Source organism: Pogoniulus pusillus, chromosome 11 (genome assembly GCF_015220805.1).
Source record: "Pogoniulus pusillus isolate bPogPus1 chromosome 11, bPogPus1.pri, whole genome shotgun sequence".
Lineage (NCBI taxonomy): Eukaryota > Metazoa > Chordata > Aves > Piciformes > Lybiidae > Pogoniulus > Pogoniulus pusillus.
In genome coordinates, this window is record NC_087274.1 from 13,620,582 (window position 1) to 13,637,250 (window position 16,669).

General features: G+C 51.9%; 1 protein-coding gene across 4 annotated transcripts in view; it reads right to left on the reverse strand.

Annotated features, from left to right (window-relative positions):
- Positions 1-16,669, reverse strand: part of NDEL1 (nudE neurodevelopment protein 1 like 1) — a 32,325-nt gene that overhangs the window by 5,562 nt on the left and 10,094 nt on the right. For 3 of the 4 annotated variants that reach the window (XM_064151126.1, XM_064151123.1, XM_064151124.1), the window contains exons 2-9: positions 14,320-14,417; positions 12,755-12,908; positions 11,181-11,329; positions 8,927-9,063; positions 6,836-7,009; positions 5,969-6,060; positions 3,816-3,967; positions 71-105 (exon numbers count right to left, since the gene is read on the reverse strand). In XM_064151126.1, the coding sequence (XP_064007196.1) occupies positions 71-105; positions 3,816-3,967; positions 5,969-6,060; positions 6,836-7,009; positions 8,927-9,063; positions 11,181-11,329; positions 12,755-12,908; positions 14,320-14,405 (979 nt within the window). In that variant the 5' untranslated portion in view covers positions 14,406-14,417. The remainder of the gene's footprint in view (positions 1-70; positions 106-3,815; positions 3,968-5,968; positions 6,061-6,835; positions 7,010-8,926; positions 9,064-11,180; positions 11,330-12,754; positions 12,909-14,319; positions 14,418-16,669) is intronic. The other variant, XM_064151125.1, reaches the window with a different exon arrangement.

Below are 16,669 nucleotides of genomic sequence, written 5' to 3' on the forward strand. Positions count from 1 at the left end.
AACCACTCCAGCTCTGCCCCCAAGCCCCCGTTACAGAGGCATGCAGCTATGGGTGCAAAGGATTCATTACCCATGACCAGGGTGGGGAACATCACCTTGTCCCGCCTGGGGGAGAGAAAGGCAAACAGTTTATGCACACACAAATCACATCCCCGGGCACAACCCTGCCTGCCAGGCCTGGGGCACAGCAGAGCCTCTCTCCTCTGCGCCCCCTGCTCTGCAGGCCTGAGAGCCCAGCAGTGCACTGCAAAGCAGCCTGCAAGCCCTGGGGTTACTCAACCTGCACCTCAGCCACCCACAGCTCCTCCTCTGCCAGGCAACCTTAGTTCTGAGGTGGACCAGGGAACAGAACAGCTGATTTGTAGGGACAACAGAGTCCCTACACCTGAGAGCCTGGCATGGGGACAACAGGGTCCCTACAGGTGTAAAACCACCTCCATGCTTCAGGGGGCTGCTGGCAGAGTGCAAGCAAGGCTGCTTCTCACATTGCAACTTGGTTTGTTATTACAACAAAGACCAACAGATCCACAAACATAACCTAAACCCAGACATCAACCACAGGAACTCGAGAGTTCAGGGAGCAGTGAACAAGTGGAGTTAATGCCCCAAACACACCAGGCCAGGCTGGCTAACAGCTGCCTCAGCTCTGCTGTTCCAGTGCCAGGCATCTGTGGAGCCCATCACAGTCAGAGCCGTGGATGGAAGTCAATAAGCAACTAAAAACAAATACCACAGCAAACCCCAAGTATCTGGGAAGATCCTCAGGTGCTTCTCTGCCAGGCCCTGGCATCTGGACAGCACCAACATGTTTCTGAAGGAACAAGCCTGCAAGAAGCTGCTCCTACACCAGACATTGCTGAGCTTCATGGTCACCAAGTCCCAGCTTTGCAGTTCTCCAGCAAGGCTCTGCTCCAAGCCCAGCTGTCCCCTGGGCCTCCCCTAAAGTCATGCTCCCCACACCAGCCTGCAGCTGCCCAGCTCCACTCAGCCAGCCCAGAGCTGGTGTGTGATGGGAGATGGAGACTCAAAGTGACAAGATGGCAGAGGAAGGGAAGTAAATGGAACTGTAAGGATGTGGCTGAGTCATCTCTTCCCAACCCAACCACCCAGAAGCCAGCTGTTCCTTCAGCAGCAGATCAGCTCTGCAGGCACACGTGGCTGTTTCAGGCTCAGTCAACAACTAGGAGCTGGGAAGAGAGTAGAGGGGCTGGGAAGAAAGGAGAGAGGGCAGAAGAAAGGTCTTGTCTCAGCTCAGCCACCACATACCCAGTGCCTGCCAGCCAGAAGCCAGCAGTGCTGGGAGCTCAGTGGCTGTCACAACCTGCAGGCACCATGGGTGGTGTCAGTCAGGTGCCAGCCTGGTATAGCTCACAGGCACAGATGGCACTGCAGAGGTTCTACAGAGCACAGACATCCAGCCCAGCCCTGCTGTGCACAGACCTGAGTGGGGCTGCAAGGCAGAAGAGGAGCTAATGCCACTGAGTGAGTTGGGTTGGAAGGGACCTTAAAGACCCAAGCCCCTGCCATAGGCAGGGACACCTCCCACCAGCCCAAGGTGCTCAAGGCCTCATCCAGCCTGGCCTTCAACACCTCCAGGCAGGGGGCATCCACAACCTTTCTGGGCAATCTGTGCCAGTGTCTCCCCACCCTCACTCTCAATAATTTCTTCCTCATCTCCACTCTAACTCTCCCCTCTCCCAGCTCAAAGCCCTTGCTCCTTCTCCTAGCACTCCCAGCCCTTGTCAAAAGCCCCTTCTCAGCTTTCTGGTAGGCCCCTTCAGGTAGTGGAAGGCTGCTCTAAGAGGACAGGTGTGGAGCACCCTGCTGTGGGCAGCATATGAAGGTTCAGAGGAGAAGGGGAGGACAGCAGAGCCATGAAGAGATCCCTTAACGACTTGCAACAAACACATCAGTCATTGCCGCCTCCTTTCCCAGCCCACTGATCTCCCCCAGCCCTGCTGCCATACTCCTTTAGAGGGCTGGGTTTCTAAGCCTTCTGCAGCTCCCTCCAGGCAGTCAGCCCAGATAAGAAGCCTGATGACAAGCTGGATAATTAAAAGTGACCCCCCACCCCCCCGAGCAATCAGCTTATTCATCACCACTCGATATAGCCAGGCTGCCTCCTAAGAACAGCTTTAATCTCAGCTTGAACCTGAGATATAGCAAGAGTGAGCACTGCTGGGGGGATGCTCAGGCCCCAGGTAGCCTGGCAGGGCACAGCCAACCCAAAAGCCTGACCAGTTCCCACAGAGCCCTGACTTTGAGCCTCTGAACCCTCCCTTTCCAAAAGCAGCAGACAGCAGTGGCTCTGAGAATCCTGAATGCCAGTTTCTAAGTTGCAACTCACCGTGCTACCCACATAGCAACGGGAGTCAGCTCAGGCTGAGCTTCCTACAGTCCTCCTCCTCTGTCTGCTCCATCTATGGCACTCTTCAGGTTGGCAACAGCTCCTTTCATGCTCTAAAGCAAAGTCTGGATTGAGGGTGTGCAGAGTATTAGCATCAATTGCACTGGCCTGAAAATAGCAGGGAAGATCCCCACCGTGCAGGCTTTGCCCAGGCACACCAACCAGCTGGAGCAGTGCTGTACTTCTGCCCTGCTCCTCAGGGCTCCTCACACACCCACCAGGGCCTGTGGGAAACACCTCCCAGTCTCCCAGAGGAAGCTGTGACCACGGGCGAGCCACAGGGCACACGTGGGTAGCTGTTCCTGCGGAAGCAGTTCTGGCTGACGCAGAGCAAGGGCAGCAGGCAGGCTGCTGCCTACCCCCAGCCAGAATTGCACCACCAATGACGTTTGTGTTCCCCTAACAGAGGGGGAAGTGGAGCAAGCAGGGCACTGCCCACCAGGAGGGTAACTGCTGCCTGCACTCAGCTGCTCTCACCTGAGGGAGCTCTAGATCTAAGGCTGATGTGCTCCTCCATGCAGAGGCACCCCAGGAGCTGTGACAGCTCCACCAGCTCTCACTCCAGATTCTTTCCAAGGCCACGTTCACTTCCCCAGCTTTGCTGCATGGGGACTTTGTGCAACCACCAAGAGAGAGTAGAACGGGCACTGACATCCCCCAGCTGAAAGACATCACACTTGCTTCACTCTGTGCTTCACAGAAACCAGCACTGTCACCCTCCTTGTACCCTGCGGATTGTGGCTCCACTAGTTATTTGTTCTAGAGAGTGAAAGCTGTGAATCCCAGAATCCCCTCAGCACAGTGGGGCTAGAAGGGACCTTTGGGAATCATCTAGTCTAACCCCACTGCTAAAGCACTGGTCAGTCTTGGCATACATGGAGACCTTTCCTTGTACTGCAGTTCTGCAGCTCCTGAAGCCCCCCTAGTTAACACTGCCGCCAAATTCTTTGTGGGAAGCCACACAGCCACACCAGAGAGCCCTCCCTGGTCCATGCAGCTTCACCCACAGCTCAGCAAGCAAGGCTCCCTCAAGAGAACATTCCCAGCCTGAGAACATCCCTGAGCAACTCCCTAGCAGACACACAGAGGCAGTCACATTTTCTCCAGATTTTTCTTCAGGTCTTCCCTCCTACATATCCCAGAATCCCAGCAGGGTGGGGTTGGAAGGGACGTCCAGAGATCATCCGGTCCAGCCCCACTCCCAGAGCAGGGGCACCCACCGCAGCTTGCCCACAAAGCCCAGCTGGGCTTGGAATCTCTCCAGACAAGGGAGACTCCACAGCCTCTTTGGGCAGCCTGCTCCAGGCCTCCGCCACCCTGGGTGCTAAAAGCAAGCCAAAAAGAGCTTCTGCTCCAAGTAGGCTCCTGAACACCCTCCCCTTCAAGACAAAAGCAGGTCCTTGCTTACCCTTTGTCAAAGAAAGAGGTGTGGCCAGGGTGAGGGTACTTGGTGCCGTTGCTGCTCATCACACTGCTGCCGACGTTCCCTGCAATGTAGGACTTCCGTGACGCCTGGTCCTTGGCGAAGTTCCTGCAAGCAGCTAATTTGGATTCTAAGGCCTGTTAAAGGGAAAAGGAAACCAATTATAGCCCAAAAAGTAGTGACACCAAGAGAAGAGCATTGGGTTGCTCGGGTTCAGGCTTAGCCATGACCCTGGGGTCACCATGACAGGACCCCAGTGTGAGCACCTCCTGCAAAAACTGGGGATCCTGCCCCTCTGCTCTGGTCAGACCTCACCTGCAGGGATGTGTCCAGCTATGGGGGTCCCCAAACACAAGAAGGACATCAACCTGCTGGAGAGGGTCCAGAGGAGGACCACAATGATGACCAGAACAGGCTGGGAGTTGGGCTGTTTAGCCTGGAGAAGAGAAGGCTGCAGGGAGACCTCAGAGCAGCCTTCCAGTACCTGAAGAGAACCCACAGGCAGGCTGGGGAGGGACTGTTCAGAAGGGCCTGTGGGGATAGGATGAGGACAAAGGTTTGCCAATAGAGCAGGGCAGAGTTAGGTTGGACATCAGGAGGAAGCTCTGCACGATGAGAATGGTGAAACACTGGAACAGGCTGCCCAGAGATGTGGTTGAGGTCTCATCCCTGGAGACATTCAAGGTCAGACTGGCTGGGGCCCTGAGCAACCTGATCTAGTTAGAGATACTCCTGCTGACTGCAGTGGGGTTGGACAAGCTGATCTTTGAGGGTCCCTTCCAACATGGTGCAAGCCTTCCTGCAGAGAAAGGAAGTCTAAGGGCTTGAGATGAGGCATCCTCTGAGTATCCAAGCCCAAAGAAATCCTCAGCAGCCTGTCATTGTCCCTACCCAAGTGCCTGAGCTGGAATGCTGTCCCTGTGGCCAGGCGTGTGTCTGGGAGCAGGCTGGGAAGCCAGCATTGCTTATTTGGCACTTCCTGTCCCTGCAGAGTAATCACCCGGGATTGTGATTAAGCTCCCTAAATCCCCTGCAGACTCTTACTCACAATGATCCCATTTTCAACACGTCACTCCCTAACCCCCAGCCCTCCTGCTGCCCTTTCAAACCAACCACATCGGCTGCAGATGCCAGCACCGAGGGAACCAAAGCCTGCTGAAACAACTGTCTCTGCTGCAGCTCCTCCCCGGCACTAGCCACAGGAGACAGAGGAAAGGCAGCACCCCAGGTCAGACACCCAGGCTACCCGGGCTGCCACTCACAGCACTGACCTCTGAGGCACCTCAAAAAGCATCTCAGAGTCAGAGTCATGCCTTCACTCAGCTGGGAAGCCTGGCATCCAAGCCCACTCTGACAGATGTTTGAAGCACTTCTTCCCTGCTTGCAGTGCTAATCCCTTTAAGGGCTCCTGCATTTCACTTCCCCATCAGCTACAGATGGGAACGTTTGGCTTTCTCCTGATTTGTTTTCTCACTTTCTTCTCAAAGGTCTGGAGATGTTTTCCCACTTTCAGCACCTGCTGCAGACCTGCCCAGGGCTGTGAGGAGACACCGTCAGTGTGATCTCAGCTCCCTTTCCATGACACACAGTGACTGCACAGCAGGCGCCTAGGGGCTGAGGTCCAGCTCTACATCTTGGCCTCACCAGGGAGGAAGGTGCAGGAGGCACTTGAGGTGAGAACAAGCATCTGGCAGTGTCTACCACCACACCCCAGGGCACTTGAGAGCCCTTTTACTCCACAGATGAATTTCATCACTTACAACTGGCACCAGAACCTTAAGAAGGCACTTTACAAATCAAGACCATTAAAAATAAAGGCATTCCCATGCACTAAACATCACGAGGGGAAGACCTGGGAGCCACAGCATGTACACCATCAGCATGGGGGGAACACTGCAACAGCTTACCCAGGGAGGTAGTTGAGGCTCCAGCCCTGGAGATACTCAAGGTAAGGCTCAACAAGGCTCTGAGCAATCTGATCTAGTGGAGGATGCCCCTGCTGACTGCAGGGACTGGATGACCTCTGGACTCTTCCAACCCAAACCATTCTTTGATACTCTGATTCTACTCCACACGGGCCAAGGACTTGTGAAGCTCCATGACAGCAGCACAGAGAGCCCGGGGCAGGGAGCACTCACCCCCACTTTCCGCAGCAGATCTCCCACGATGTTGAGTGCAGATATCCTGGCTGAAGGAGTAAGGGGGCTGGTGCCAAAGCCGTTTGGTATAGCTGCAAACACAGACACATTCTGTTACTCTCCACTCCTCTGTGGTTCTCCTTTTTTTTTTGTTAGTCATTAAACTGAAACCACTTCTGCACACAAAGGTGAATCTAACATCCTGCCACACACTGCTCCTCTGCTCACCCCCCAGCACCACACACACGAGCCATGGGAAAGGGGAAAACCTTAGCTCTTGCCCACTGCTCTCTCCCCCTCTCTGCGGGCAGAGTGCAGGCACACTCCATCTGCAAGGCTGCTGCCCACGATTCATCTAATCCAGCCAGAGCCTCCTCTGGAACCTACTCTAATTTGGCAGATAATGTATTAATCCTTGTGACTATCTACAGCCTTCCAAATGGGGAAGGGGACTAACACCCTGCTGCCTCACAGAGCAAACAGGCCCCTGGAAAGTACAGATGCTAACAGAGGCAGTCCAGACTCTTGGAATTGCTGCCCAGCAGTTCCTCACCTGTGCTGCTCCAGATTTAAGCAGAGCTAGCACTGGCTGCACGTCCTGCAATCCCAGATGTCCTCAGTGCTCCACTTCCCTGTACCTTCAAAGCTGCATCTAAGCTTCACTGTCCTCCTTTTCCAGGCTACTTACTCATTATTCTTGTTCAGCATCCCAGTGCTGCTCCAGGATCCAAATACCCCTTACACACTGCCTGGAGGACCTACAGGTACCTACATTTCCCACCAATAAGCGCCTGGTCTGAAATGGTCTGGTAGCAGCTGAAGGCGCTGCCCCAACAACTGGAGAGAGTTTCTGTGAACAAATCCTACCTTTTGGGGAAGGAAAACTGTTCTCTGATCCTTTCCCAACAGGCGTGGCTGGCAAAGACAGAGATGCCTGGACAGCTGAGTCCATCTTCTCACAGTCTAGAGTGGGAGAACTGGGTGCTGACTTCCGGGTGACTTCTTGTTGCCTCTCCCGTACCGCTAACTCCTGCCGTAAGTCTGAGAGTTCAGAGAAGAACACACCTCTGGGTGATCAGCTGCTCTAGCAGGCAGCAGTTCCTCTAACAAACACCCTTTCTAGTCGTTTGGGAGGCAGGAGAAGACAGTTTACAACGTTCAGTGCATGCTGCTGCCTTTCTCCAGCAGTGAGGACCCCACACCTCAGAGCAGTCCCAGACCAGAACCATCAGCTCCTGTTTCAGCTGAGAGGCAGCAGAGACCTCTCAGACCAGGGCTGCATGGTCCCACGGAAGGATACTGAGCCTCAGTGTTTTTCCCCCAAGTCTGAAGAGCCATGGACAGTGTGCCACAAACTCCCTGCCAACTGTGACCAGCTCCTGCTCACACACATGTTGGATAAGGGAGGAATGACCTCTTCCCAAGTTTCCAATTCCCCACATTGTTCTTCCAGTTAATAATCCACAGAACTCCAAAGCAGCCAAAGGGTGGTATGCAACAAGTAAAAAGAGCGAAGTGGAGAGGCTGGGTAGCCCAAATCTCAGGGTAAGAGGCTGGGGGTGAGGGAAATTCTGTAAATGTCTTATTTGAGAAGGCAAAGCTTCCTAAGGTGGAGACAAAGAGTTCTTCACTATCAGGATGGTGAGACACTGGAACAGGTTGTCCAGGTTCAGCTTTGGATGTCCCCTCCCTGCAGGAGTTCAAAGCCAGGCTGGATGAGACCTTAAGCAACCTGGGCTGGTGGGAGGTGTCCCTGCCCATGGCAGAAGGGTTGGAACTGGATGATCTTTAAGATCCCTTCCAACCCAATCTATTCAAGGATTCTTTGAAATGTTCAATTTAACTTTTCATATTTACAGCAAGAACTCTGTGCTTCCATCAGAGGTTTTCAATTCTTTGGTTCAAAGAGGTTCACAAAGGAGAAGAAAGCCACAGCCTGCTGATGTGTGACTTAGATCCAGATCTAGGCCCCAGGTGAGGAATTCTTTTAGGAAGCTTTGCTTTGCAGTCACCCCTGCTGTCTGCACTACACGACAGACTGTCCCCACTATGAGAGAGATCAGTTTCCATCAACCATTAAAAAATGCTTTCCAGCACCCCCAGCATGAAACACACTGGGGAAGTCCTTGGTCATATCACATTTGGGGATCTTCTCAATGCTGATCAATACCTAAAGGGCAAGGGGCAAGAGGATGGGGCCAAGACTCTTGACAGTGGTGCCCAGTGACAGACAAGGGGAGCAGGCTGGAACCCAGCAGGTTCCATCTGAGCAGGTGGAGGAACTTCTTTGTTGTGAGGGTGTTGGAGGGCTGGAGCAGGCCACCCAGAGAGGTTGTGGAGTCTCCTTCTCTGGAGAGCTTCCAACCCCATCTGGGCATTGTGATCCTGGGCAAGCTGCTGGGGGTGCCCTGCTTTAGCAGGGGATTGGACTGAGTGATCTCCAGAGGTCTGTTCCCACCCCTACTAATCTGTGTCATCAGAGAACACGATCCTGAAGGTCTGTCTCTATCCCATAGTCCCTCCTGGAATGCCTTAAGCAAACCAGGCAATTTCCAAGAGGTTCAGAGGAAGCACAGCAAAGAGGCTGTTCAGAGGCAGTTATTTAACCACTCAGCAGGCACTCCCCTGACATCTCCTGTGCCCTTCTTTCCTCTGCAAGGCACAGACCCACGGTGAGGGGGATCTTCTGAAGCACAGTTCCTCCACATGCAGAACACAGCAGTTTTGTACTCACCTGTGTTAAAAATCCCCAACCAATCTGATATTAATTTGGCCTTACATGAGGACATTTTCCCTCTGAGCTACCCTGGGCATACAAAGGACAGAGAAGACCCAGAGCTTATGTTACACATCCAGTTCAGGTCTCATGACCCGAGGCTTTCTCTAAACATGAGCTTTGCTCTCTGGTAGGAGGCCAACAACATACAAAGCCACACAAGTCATCAAGCCAGCCATTACCTCTTGCTTCATCCTTTAATCTCTGTACAGAAACTAGCAGGGACTCCTTGTCATCCAGTTCACTTTCTAAAAAGGCATTTCTCTCAATAGCTTGGTTCAGCCTTTGTTCAAAGTCTTCCAATGAAACTATTGTTGCCCTAGAAACAAAATCCAGAATATTAGGTTCTTCAGCTCAGCTCCCAAAAAAAAAGCCTATTCAAAAATAGAATGGAGGAAGAAAAAATGTTAGCAGGAGCTACACTGAAGTCAGTCATTTGAAAGCTATGGAAACACTTTTTAGAAAGGACTTAATGAGTCCAAGTAAGCAGAGGATTGGATGGACAGAAAATGATAGCATCTGGCTCTCAAGGATGTACCAAAGAGTTGGGAAAGAGCCAATGCACTGAACCCACCTCCATTTTTAACCAAGCCACACTCCTAAGCCATCTATTTGGCAGTGTTAGGTTAGCAGTTAGACTCAGTGATTCACAGAATGGGTTGGGTTGGAAGGGACCTTAAAGACCATCTACCCCAAACCTCCTGCCATGGGCAGGGACACCTCTAACCAGATCAGGCTGCTCAAGACCCCATCCAATCTGGCCTTGAACACCTCCAGGGAGGGGACATCCACAACCTCTCTAGGCAACCTGTGCCAGTGTCTCACCACCCTCACTCTAAAGAATTCCTTCTCAAATCTCTCATCTCTCTTCCTTAAGCTTCAATCCATTCCCTCTCAAGTGAAGTGATTCTCCCCCTTTGCTCTGCTCTTGTGAGACCCCCACCTACAGCACTGCCTCCTGTTCTGGGGCTTCCAGCACAAGATGAGCATGGAACTCTTGGAGAGGCTCCAGAGAAGGCCATGAAGATGATCAGAGGGCTGGAGAACCTCCCCTGTGGGGACTCTGGGGAGATGTTAGAGCAGCCATACAGTGCCTGCAGGTGGTTCTAGGAAAGATGGAGAGAGACCTCTTGTTGTGGGGGTCTTTTGTTAACAATTCTCTGATTTAATCAGCTCAGCTGGGCTGTACTCTCCAGAGCTCTGGACAGGCAGCACCCTGCAGCTGGACTCAAGGATCTTAGAGGTCTTTTCCAACCAAAGCAATTCTATGATCCTATTATCCCAGTGAGCACAGAGAGCAGGGCCTTGGGATGTTACCTAAGACCCAGTCCATGCTATGATTCCAGCAGGACAGCTCATGTGTGTCAAAAGTTAGTCATGAGGTTAAAAGCCTTGTGGAAACAAGGCCTCAGCTCTCAGATGTTTTTGCCAGATAGCCAAAGGCTCATTCCTGGTCCCACTGAACAAGTGGCAGGAGTCCCATTCAGCAAAAGGGAAGCATGACTTAGCCCAGAGCTGGGCGTTTCTGGTCTCAGGCACCAGCAGAGGACAGGCTCCCTTCCCCACCCTCATTAAGCTCTTGCGCAAGGGCAGAGGAGACTCCTTGGGCCTGTTTTATTTGAAAGGGCCTATGTAAAGCATCAGCTTCTTGCTTCAAAGGGGCTTTGGAGCTACAAGGATCACAGATATTTTAGAAAAGTCACCTAGCTGGTAGTACCCAAAGCAGTGCTCTGGCCTGGCTTGCTTTGCAAGCCTGTGGTCACAGGAACACCAGGAGCAAGCACTTTTCTGCCTTTCCTGCTGCAGCCAAGCTGGTGAAGGGCCTTGAACACAAGTCTGGTGAGGAACAGCTGAGGCAATTGGAGTTGTTGAAGGGAAGATTAAGGGGAGACATCACTGTCCTCCACTACTCCCTCAAAGGAGCTTGAAATAAGGTGGGGGTCAGCATCTGCTCACACACAAGTAACAGGACATGAGGAAACAGCCTCAGGTGGTGCCAGGGGAGGTTCAGGTTGGGCATTAGGAACATTTTCTTCCCAAGAAGAGTTCTCAGGCACTGGAACAGGCTGTCCAGGGAGGTGGTGAAGTCATCATCCCTAAGGGTGTTTAAAAGAGGCATGGTGTGGTGCTGATGGATGTGGTTTAGTGGCAGTGGTGGGGTTGTGAGCTGTAGGTGAGTGGTTCGACTTGATGATCTCAAAGGCCTCTTCCAACCTCAAAAGTTCTACGGTTCTAGCAGCTGCAAGACAGCAGCAGCTAGCAGCTGATGGATGTGAGCTCCACAGGGTGAGCTGCACAGTACCAACTGTCTTGGTGTCTGTTTGAGCTTTTATGAATGTTACTTTTCCCTTTAAGGACTAATCACACACTCAGGCTCAATAGCAAAGACAAGATCTGGTGAGAAGTGTCAGGAAAGGGGAGGTTTGCAGCCTTCACCTCTTTGCACGTTCCAAGTCATCGTTGGCTTGCTCCAGCTCCCTCACATACTTATGCAACTGGTCTTTAATGGCCCGTGTCTGGCTCAGGTCATCCTCCAACAACGACACTTGCTTGTAGCTTTGCACATGCTGGTGTTCCAGTTTCTCCTGAAAGAAAGAGCAGCAAGATAAGCATCAGTGCCGTGCTCTCTGCAGGCCAGCAGCAGCACACCGGGACAAAAGAAGCAGCTGGGAGTGCAGGGCAAGTGCCAGGGCCAGAAGGAACAGGCTCTGGCCATCAGAGATGGCCACAAGTGCTGCACTGTGCACAGCCATCCTGCCACCACTCAGCTGGCAGCTCAGAGATGCAGCCCTGCATCTGCTCCCAATAGCCTGCACCGACAGCTGCTCTGAAGCCTCCAACGTTTGGGAAGCCAGGGAGAAATCCAGCAGCACAGCCCCCCTGGCAGTACCTCTCCTCTGACAACAGCCACACTGTTGGCAGAACTTGTCTGACATCTGACAGCCATGGAAAGCTGAGCAACACAATCAGCACCTTTAAGATCATGGATTCAAGTCATCACCCCAGTCCTCAAATCCCAGCATGGTGGGGGCTGGAAAAGACCTCTAGAGATCATGCAGTCCAACCCTTTCGCTAAAGCAGAGCACCCACAGCAACTTGCCCAAGATCACAGAGCCCAGCGCAGGTTGGAAGCTCTCCAGACAAAGAGACTCCACAACCCCTCTGGGCAGTCTGCTCCAGGCCTCCAGCACTCTCACAACAAAGAAGCTTCTCTCCTATTCAGGTGGAAACTCCTGGGCTCCAGTTTGTGCCCATTCCCCATTGTCCTGTCGCTGAGCACCACTGACAAGATTCTAGCCCCTTCTCTTGCTTCCCACCCTTCAGCTCTTGCAGAGCATAGATCAGATCCCCTCTGGAGCTGCTCTTCTGCAGGCTCAACAACCCCAGCTGCAAAGCCTCTCTTCAAACAACTGGAAGAATTCATTCCCAACCACCTTTACCAGCTCTGAGGGTGCACACTTGGGGTTACAGGGAACCCAGCGACCTTGCAGATACAGCTGGGACTGGGTATGTGAACAAGCAACCCCAGCAACTTTATTCTCCCTAGGTAAGATTCCAACCTTTACCTTCACTAACACAACCCAAGACTGCCAAAACCAAGGCTTTTCCAAGATTCCAAGAGGAACTTGGAAAAAAAAAGCAAACCCCAGCATGCAAAGAAAGATGCCTAGAGTGGTCTGATAAAACATACTTGTGCTGCCTGCCCTGTTGCTATGCTGATGTTGTCCACATAACAAAGCTCCCACTTGGCAAAGGCTGGGGAATCCAAACAGAGCACAGGCTCCACAGCAAGAGTTCCATGATGTGAACCAGAAAACTTCCATCAACATTTCCCTTGGGAAGCCGCTGGCCTTACTTGGTGTACACAGCATCCTCAGGTCTGGATCTTAAAAGAGGCAACTCATTACCTCACTTGGATCTTCAGTGACCACAAAGAGGCTCCAATAATCAAAAAGGAGCTCCAAGGCTCAGCATTAAGCAGCAGCAAAGCTATCACAGAAAGGACCTACCTTTAACGTTTCCACTTCACACTTCAGTCTTTGGTTATCTGCTTGCAAATCTCGATTCCTCTGCTCAGCTTGCACCAGCTGTGCCTCCAACTCAGCTTCTAACTCTCTGCTTCCCTCCTGAAACTCAGCCAGCTCTTCACGAGCTTCCTGGAAGCTGCAAGGAGAGGATTTAATCAGTGGAAAATCCAGCATCTCCCAAGTTAAAACAAAATCCACAGCACTTTGCAAACAACAAGCTGAAAAAAGAAAGAGTTTGAAAGCACTTAAGTGTCACTCACAGCCCTCTAAGGAGAGAAGGAAAAAATGAGAGACAGAGAAATTATCTTAAGCTTAGCTATAAAAGGAAATGAATTCTCTTACATCAAACAAACAGCCACGTGAAATGTGTGTGAATACAACTTTGTACCAAAGCTATTCAGAGGATCCATGGAAGCTTGGCAACTACTTTGTACTCCATTAGATTTCACTGTGAGAGGACCTGGGGGAGTCAGTGGACTAAACAAGCCTTTAACCTAGTTTTGGTTAAGAACTGTGAGAGGGAGCAAGTTTCTGGATCTCTGCACCACCTGGAAGCTGAAGGTTGTTGCAAGGCATGGAGGTTTGAAGCTGAGCACCATGGCAGGCCGGCAGCCAGCACAGATCTACCTCATACCTCTGAGAGTTATTAACTACCAGAAGTAGCCACTCCACATACTTTTCTTATTAAATTTGCATCTTTACCACAGCTCTTAGCAAGCAGCAGAGAAAATTAACAAGGATTTAGGAAACCACACATCCCTTGATGCTCGAGACAGAAATTCCTGACACCCAAGAATAGCCTAGGGTTCTCCACAAGGATAGGTCCCTCCACATGTCCAATATCTCCCCATCCCCTGAAAACAAAAGCCCAAACCAAGCTAAAAAGCAGCTTACACCTTGGGCTCTTCAGGCTTGAAAGAGGTTTCAGTGGCACATGAGTAACACTGACTGCAAAGAAAGCTTTCCAAAGAAGATAAACTGGGAGCCTCCACTGCCCCTCTAACTCCAAAAAGGCCCAGGCAAACCCCACCCCAACAAAAAGCACAGCTCTACTCAGGAAAACAACCTCTCCTGTTGTGTTTGGTATGCAAGACCTCCGTGTCTCCCCCAAAAGGTGCAACCCTTCAGTTCAGGCTGGACTACAAGGTACATACACCAACTCAGCCGCTGTTCAAACCAAGAATTCAAATACAAGGAGCTTGAGGGAACAGCAACGATATCAGGCAAGCCCAAAGGCGCCTTCTCATGATAAAACATCCAGATACCACTTAAGGCAGCACTTTAATTATGCAAAGATGCACATGACAGCAGAAGGGCTCTGTTCAAACAGGCTGCAAACATAGCCTGGGGGTCATGGCACAGCAAGAGGGAACAAGAAGTACTCAGCTCCCACGAGGGTGAAAACGCTAAGGCTCAATTTAAAGCTGGAAATGCAGAGGTTGTTTCTGAAATATCTAATCCCCATCTTGGTGCAGCGTTGGAGAGACAGATTAAGCAGAATACCTATCATTAAGATCCAAGCCCAGCCTGCAAAGCTATCCCAGTACCTTTGTTTGTACTTCAAGGAAAGCTCTTTCCAATACGCAGTTTCCTCCTTTGGACTCGAGAAAGTTGGGATTTCTTCACTGTCCATGATCAACAGGACCTGCAGGATGCAAACACAACACACTCAGCACGAACAGGCAGAGAGAGACTGCTCCAGAAGCTGCTCCCAAGAACTGGGCTGCATCACCACAGCCTCTGTGACAACAGCATCCAGACTTGGCACCCAGGAGTGGGATGTTACTGATCCCTAACCAGCACCGCACAGCACTGAGACCTGCCCCAGCAAGCCACAGGATTTTCTTCTTCTTCTGCAGGAGCCTGGAGTGAGACTGGAAATGTGAGCTGCATTTTGTACTTGATGCCACAAGCTCACTTAGGACCATGGCTAGTCAGGACAGTCAGATTTACAGCTATCAGCTTCCACTTTGCTTGAAAAAGTGCTCTTAAAGAGCTTCTTCCTGATGCCTGTAGCACAGCAACTGCACACCCAACTGCCAGCAGAGCTGTGTAACCACCACAGGCAAACACTCTGAGGTCACCATCCACTGCTGTGCTGCAGAGATTACAATTCAGAGATTCACAGAATGGGTTGGGTTGGAAGGCACCTTAAAGATCAACCAGTTCCAATGCCCCTGCCATTGGCAGGGACACTTCCCACCAGCACAGGTTGCTCAAAGCCTCATCCAGCCTGGCCTTGAGGGACATCCTCAGCCTCCCTGGGCAACCTGTGCCAGTCTCTCCCACCTTCACTCTGAAGAATCTCTTCTTCATCTCCACTCTCAATCTCCCCTCTCCCAGCTCAAAGCCATTGTCCCTCACCCTGACACTCCCAGCTCTTATCAAAAGTCCCTCCCCAGCTCTCCTGTAGCACCTCCAGGCAGTGGAAGGCTGCTTTCAGGTGTCCCTGAAGCTTTTTTTCTCCAGGCTGAACAGCTCCAACTCCCTCAGCCTGTCCCCATATGTGAGGTGCTCTGATCATCTTCATGGCCCTATGCTGAGTCCTGGCTAATTTCCTGCTTCTGAGTAAATCATGCAGGTGACAGAAGTTACCCACAAAGTTTTCTCCTGCTGTCCTCTCAAGCCCACACAAGAAAGATCAGCCTCTCAAAGTTCCGTGGCCAAGTCACACAACAGTGCTTCCAGCCTGGAGGTGTCAGAGGAGCAGCTTCCCAATGCAAGGCAGAGTGACTACAGTCTGTGGATGGGGACCTCCCTTCTTCAGCTGCCTGCAGCACAGGGTGCCATCTGGATTGTTGCTTGACTGTAAGCCAGGGTAAGAGGCACAGCCCAGTGAACAGGCTTTATACTGATGATCACCAACAAAGCATTGCACAGACCAGGGGGCACAAGAGGCCCTGACACACACTGGGGCTCAGAAGCTGATGAAGAGAACAAAAAGAGGCTGAGAGAGTTAGGTTAGTCCAGCCTGGAGAAGAGAAGGGTCCAGAAAGACCTTCTGGTGGCCTTGCAGTGCTTCAAGGGCTGAGGCAGAAAGCTGGGGACAGAGTTTGAGCAGGGCTAGTTGTGACAGGACAAGGGGGGATGGTTTGAAGCTGAAAAGAGGGAGATTGAGACTGGAGAGAAGGAAGAAACGATTGACACTGAGGGTGTTGAGAGGTGGGAGCTACTCCATGCCTGGCAACACTGCAGGTCAGGCTGTTTGGGGCTGTCAGCAGCCTGCTCTAGTTGCAGACCTCCTGCTGACTGCAGGAGACTGGATGAGCTTTAAAGGTCCCTTCCCACCCAAACTATGCTGGGATTCTCTGACTGGTGGTGATGATCCTGTTATGTACAGCAGGACAAAGAGAGATGCTTGCACAGACGGAGCTGTGACCATTCCTGAGCTCTCCCCCAAAAAGCCACGACACAAATTCTGTTACTAACACTCAAAGGGAACAAGCTGCCACCAGCCTCTCCCACGTGAAGCAGAGACTTTAACCAATGCTCACACCAAGCTCATCCACCAGTGGCAGCTGACCCACAAGTCCTGACTTTCACACTCTACCAGACATCGACAGCCAGTGCTATCCCTCCAGGCCCTGAATCAGCACAGTGATGTGTCCTGCATCTCAGTGACCTGGAGCAGAACTGGCACCTCTGTTCTTCAGCTGCCACTGCAAGCTGCTGCAAGCCAAGGGCAGGAGATCAGCCTGATCCGGAGGATGCTGAGCCCCTCAACCACACCCCAGCTCTGGCACTGTGTATGTTTAACTTCACAGCTGTATGGCAGAAGCAAGTTTGTCACGAATCAAGTCTCCACACTGCCTGAGAGAACTGATGGGGTTTCCTTTTCTACACTGCTCTGTGCTGAGGAAATAAACCCCTGTGGAGCCATACTGATCCCCTCAGCAC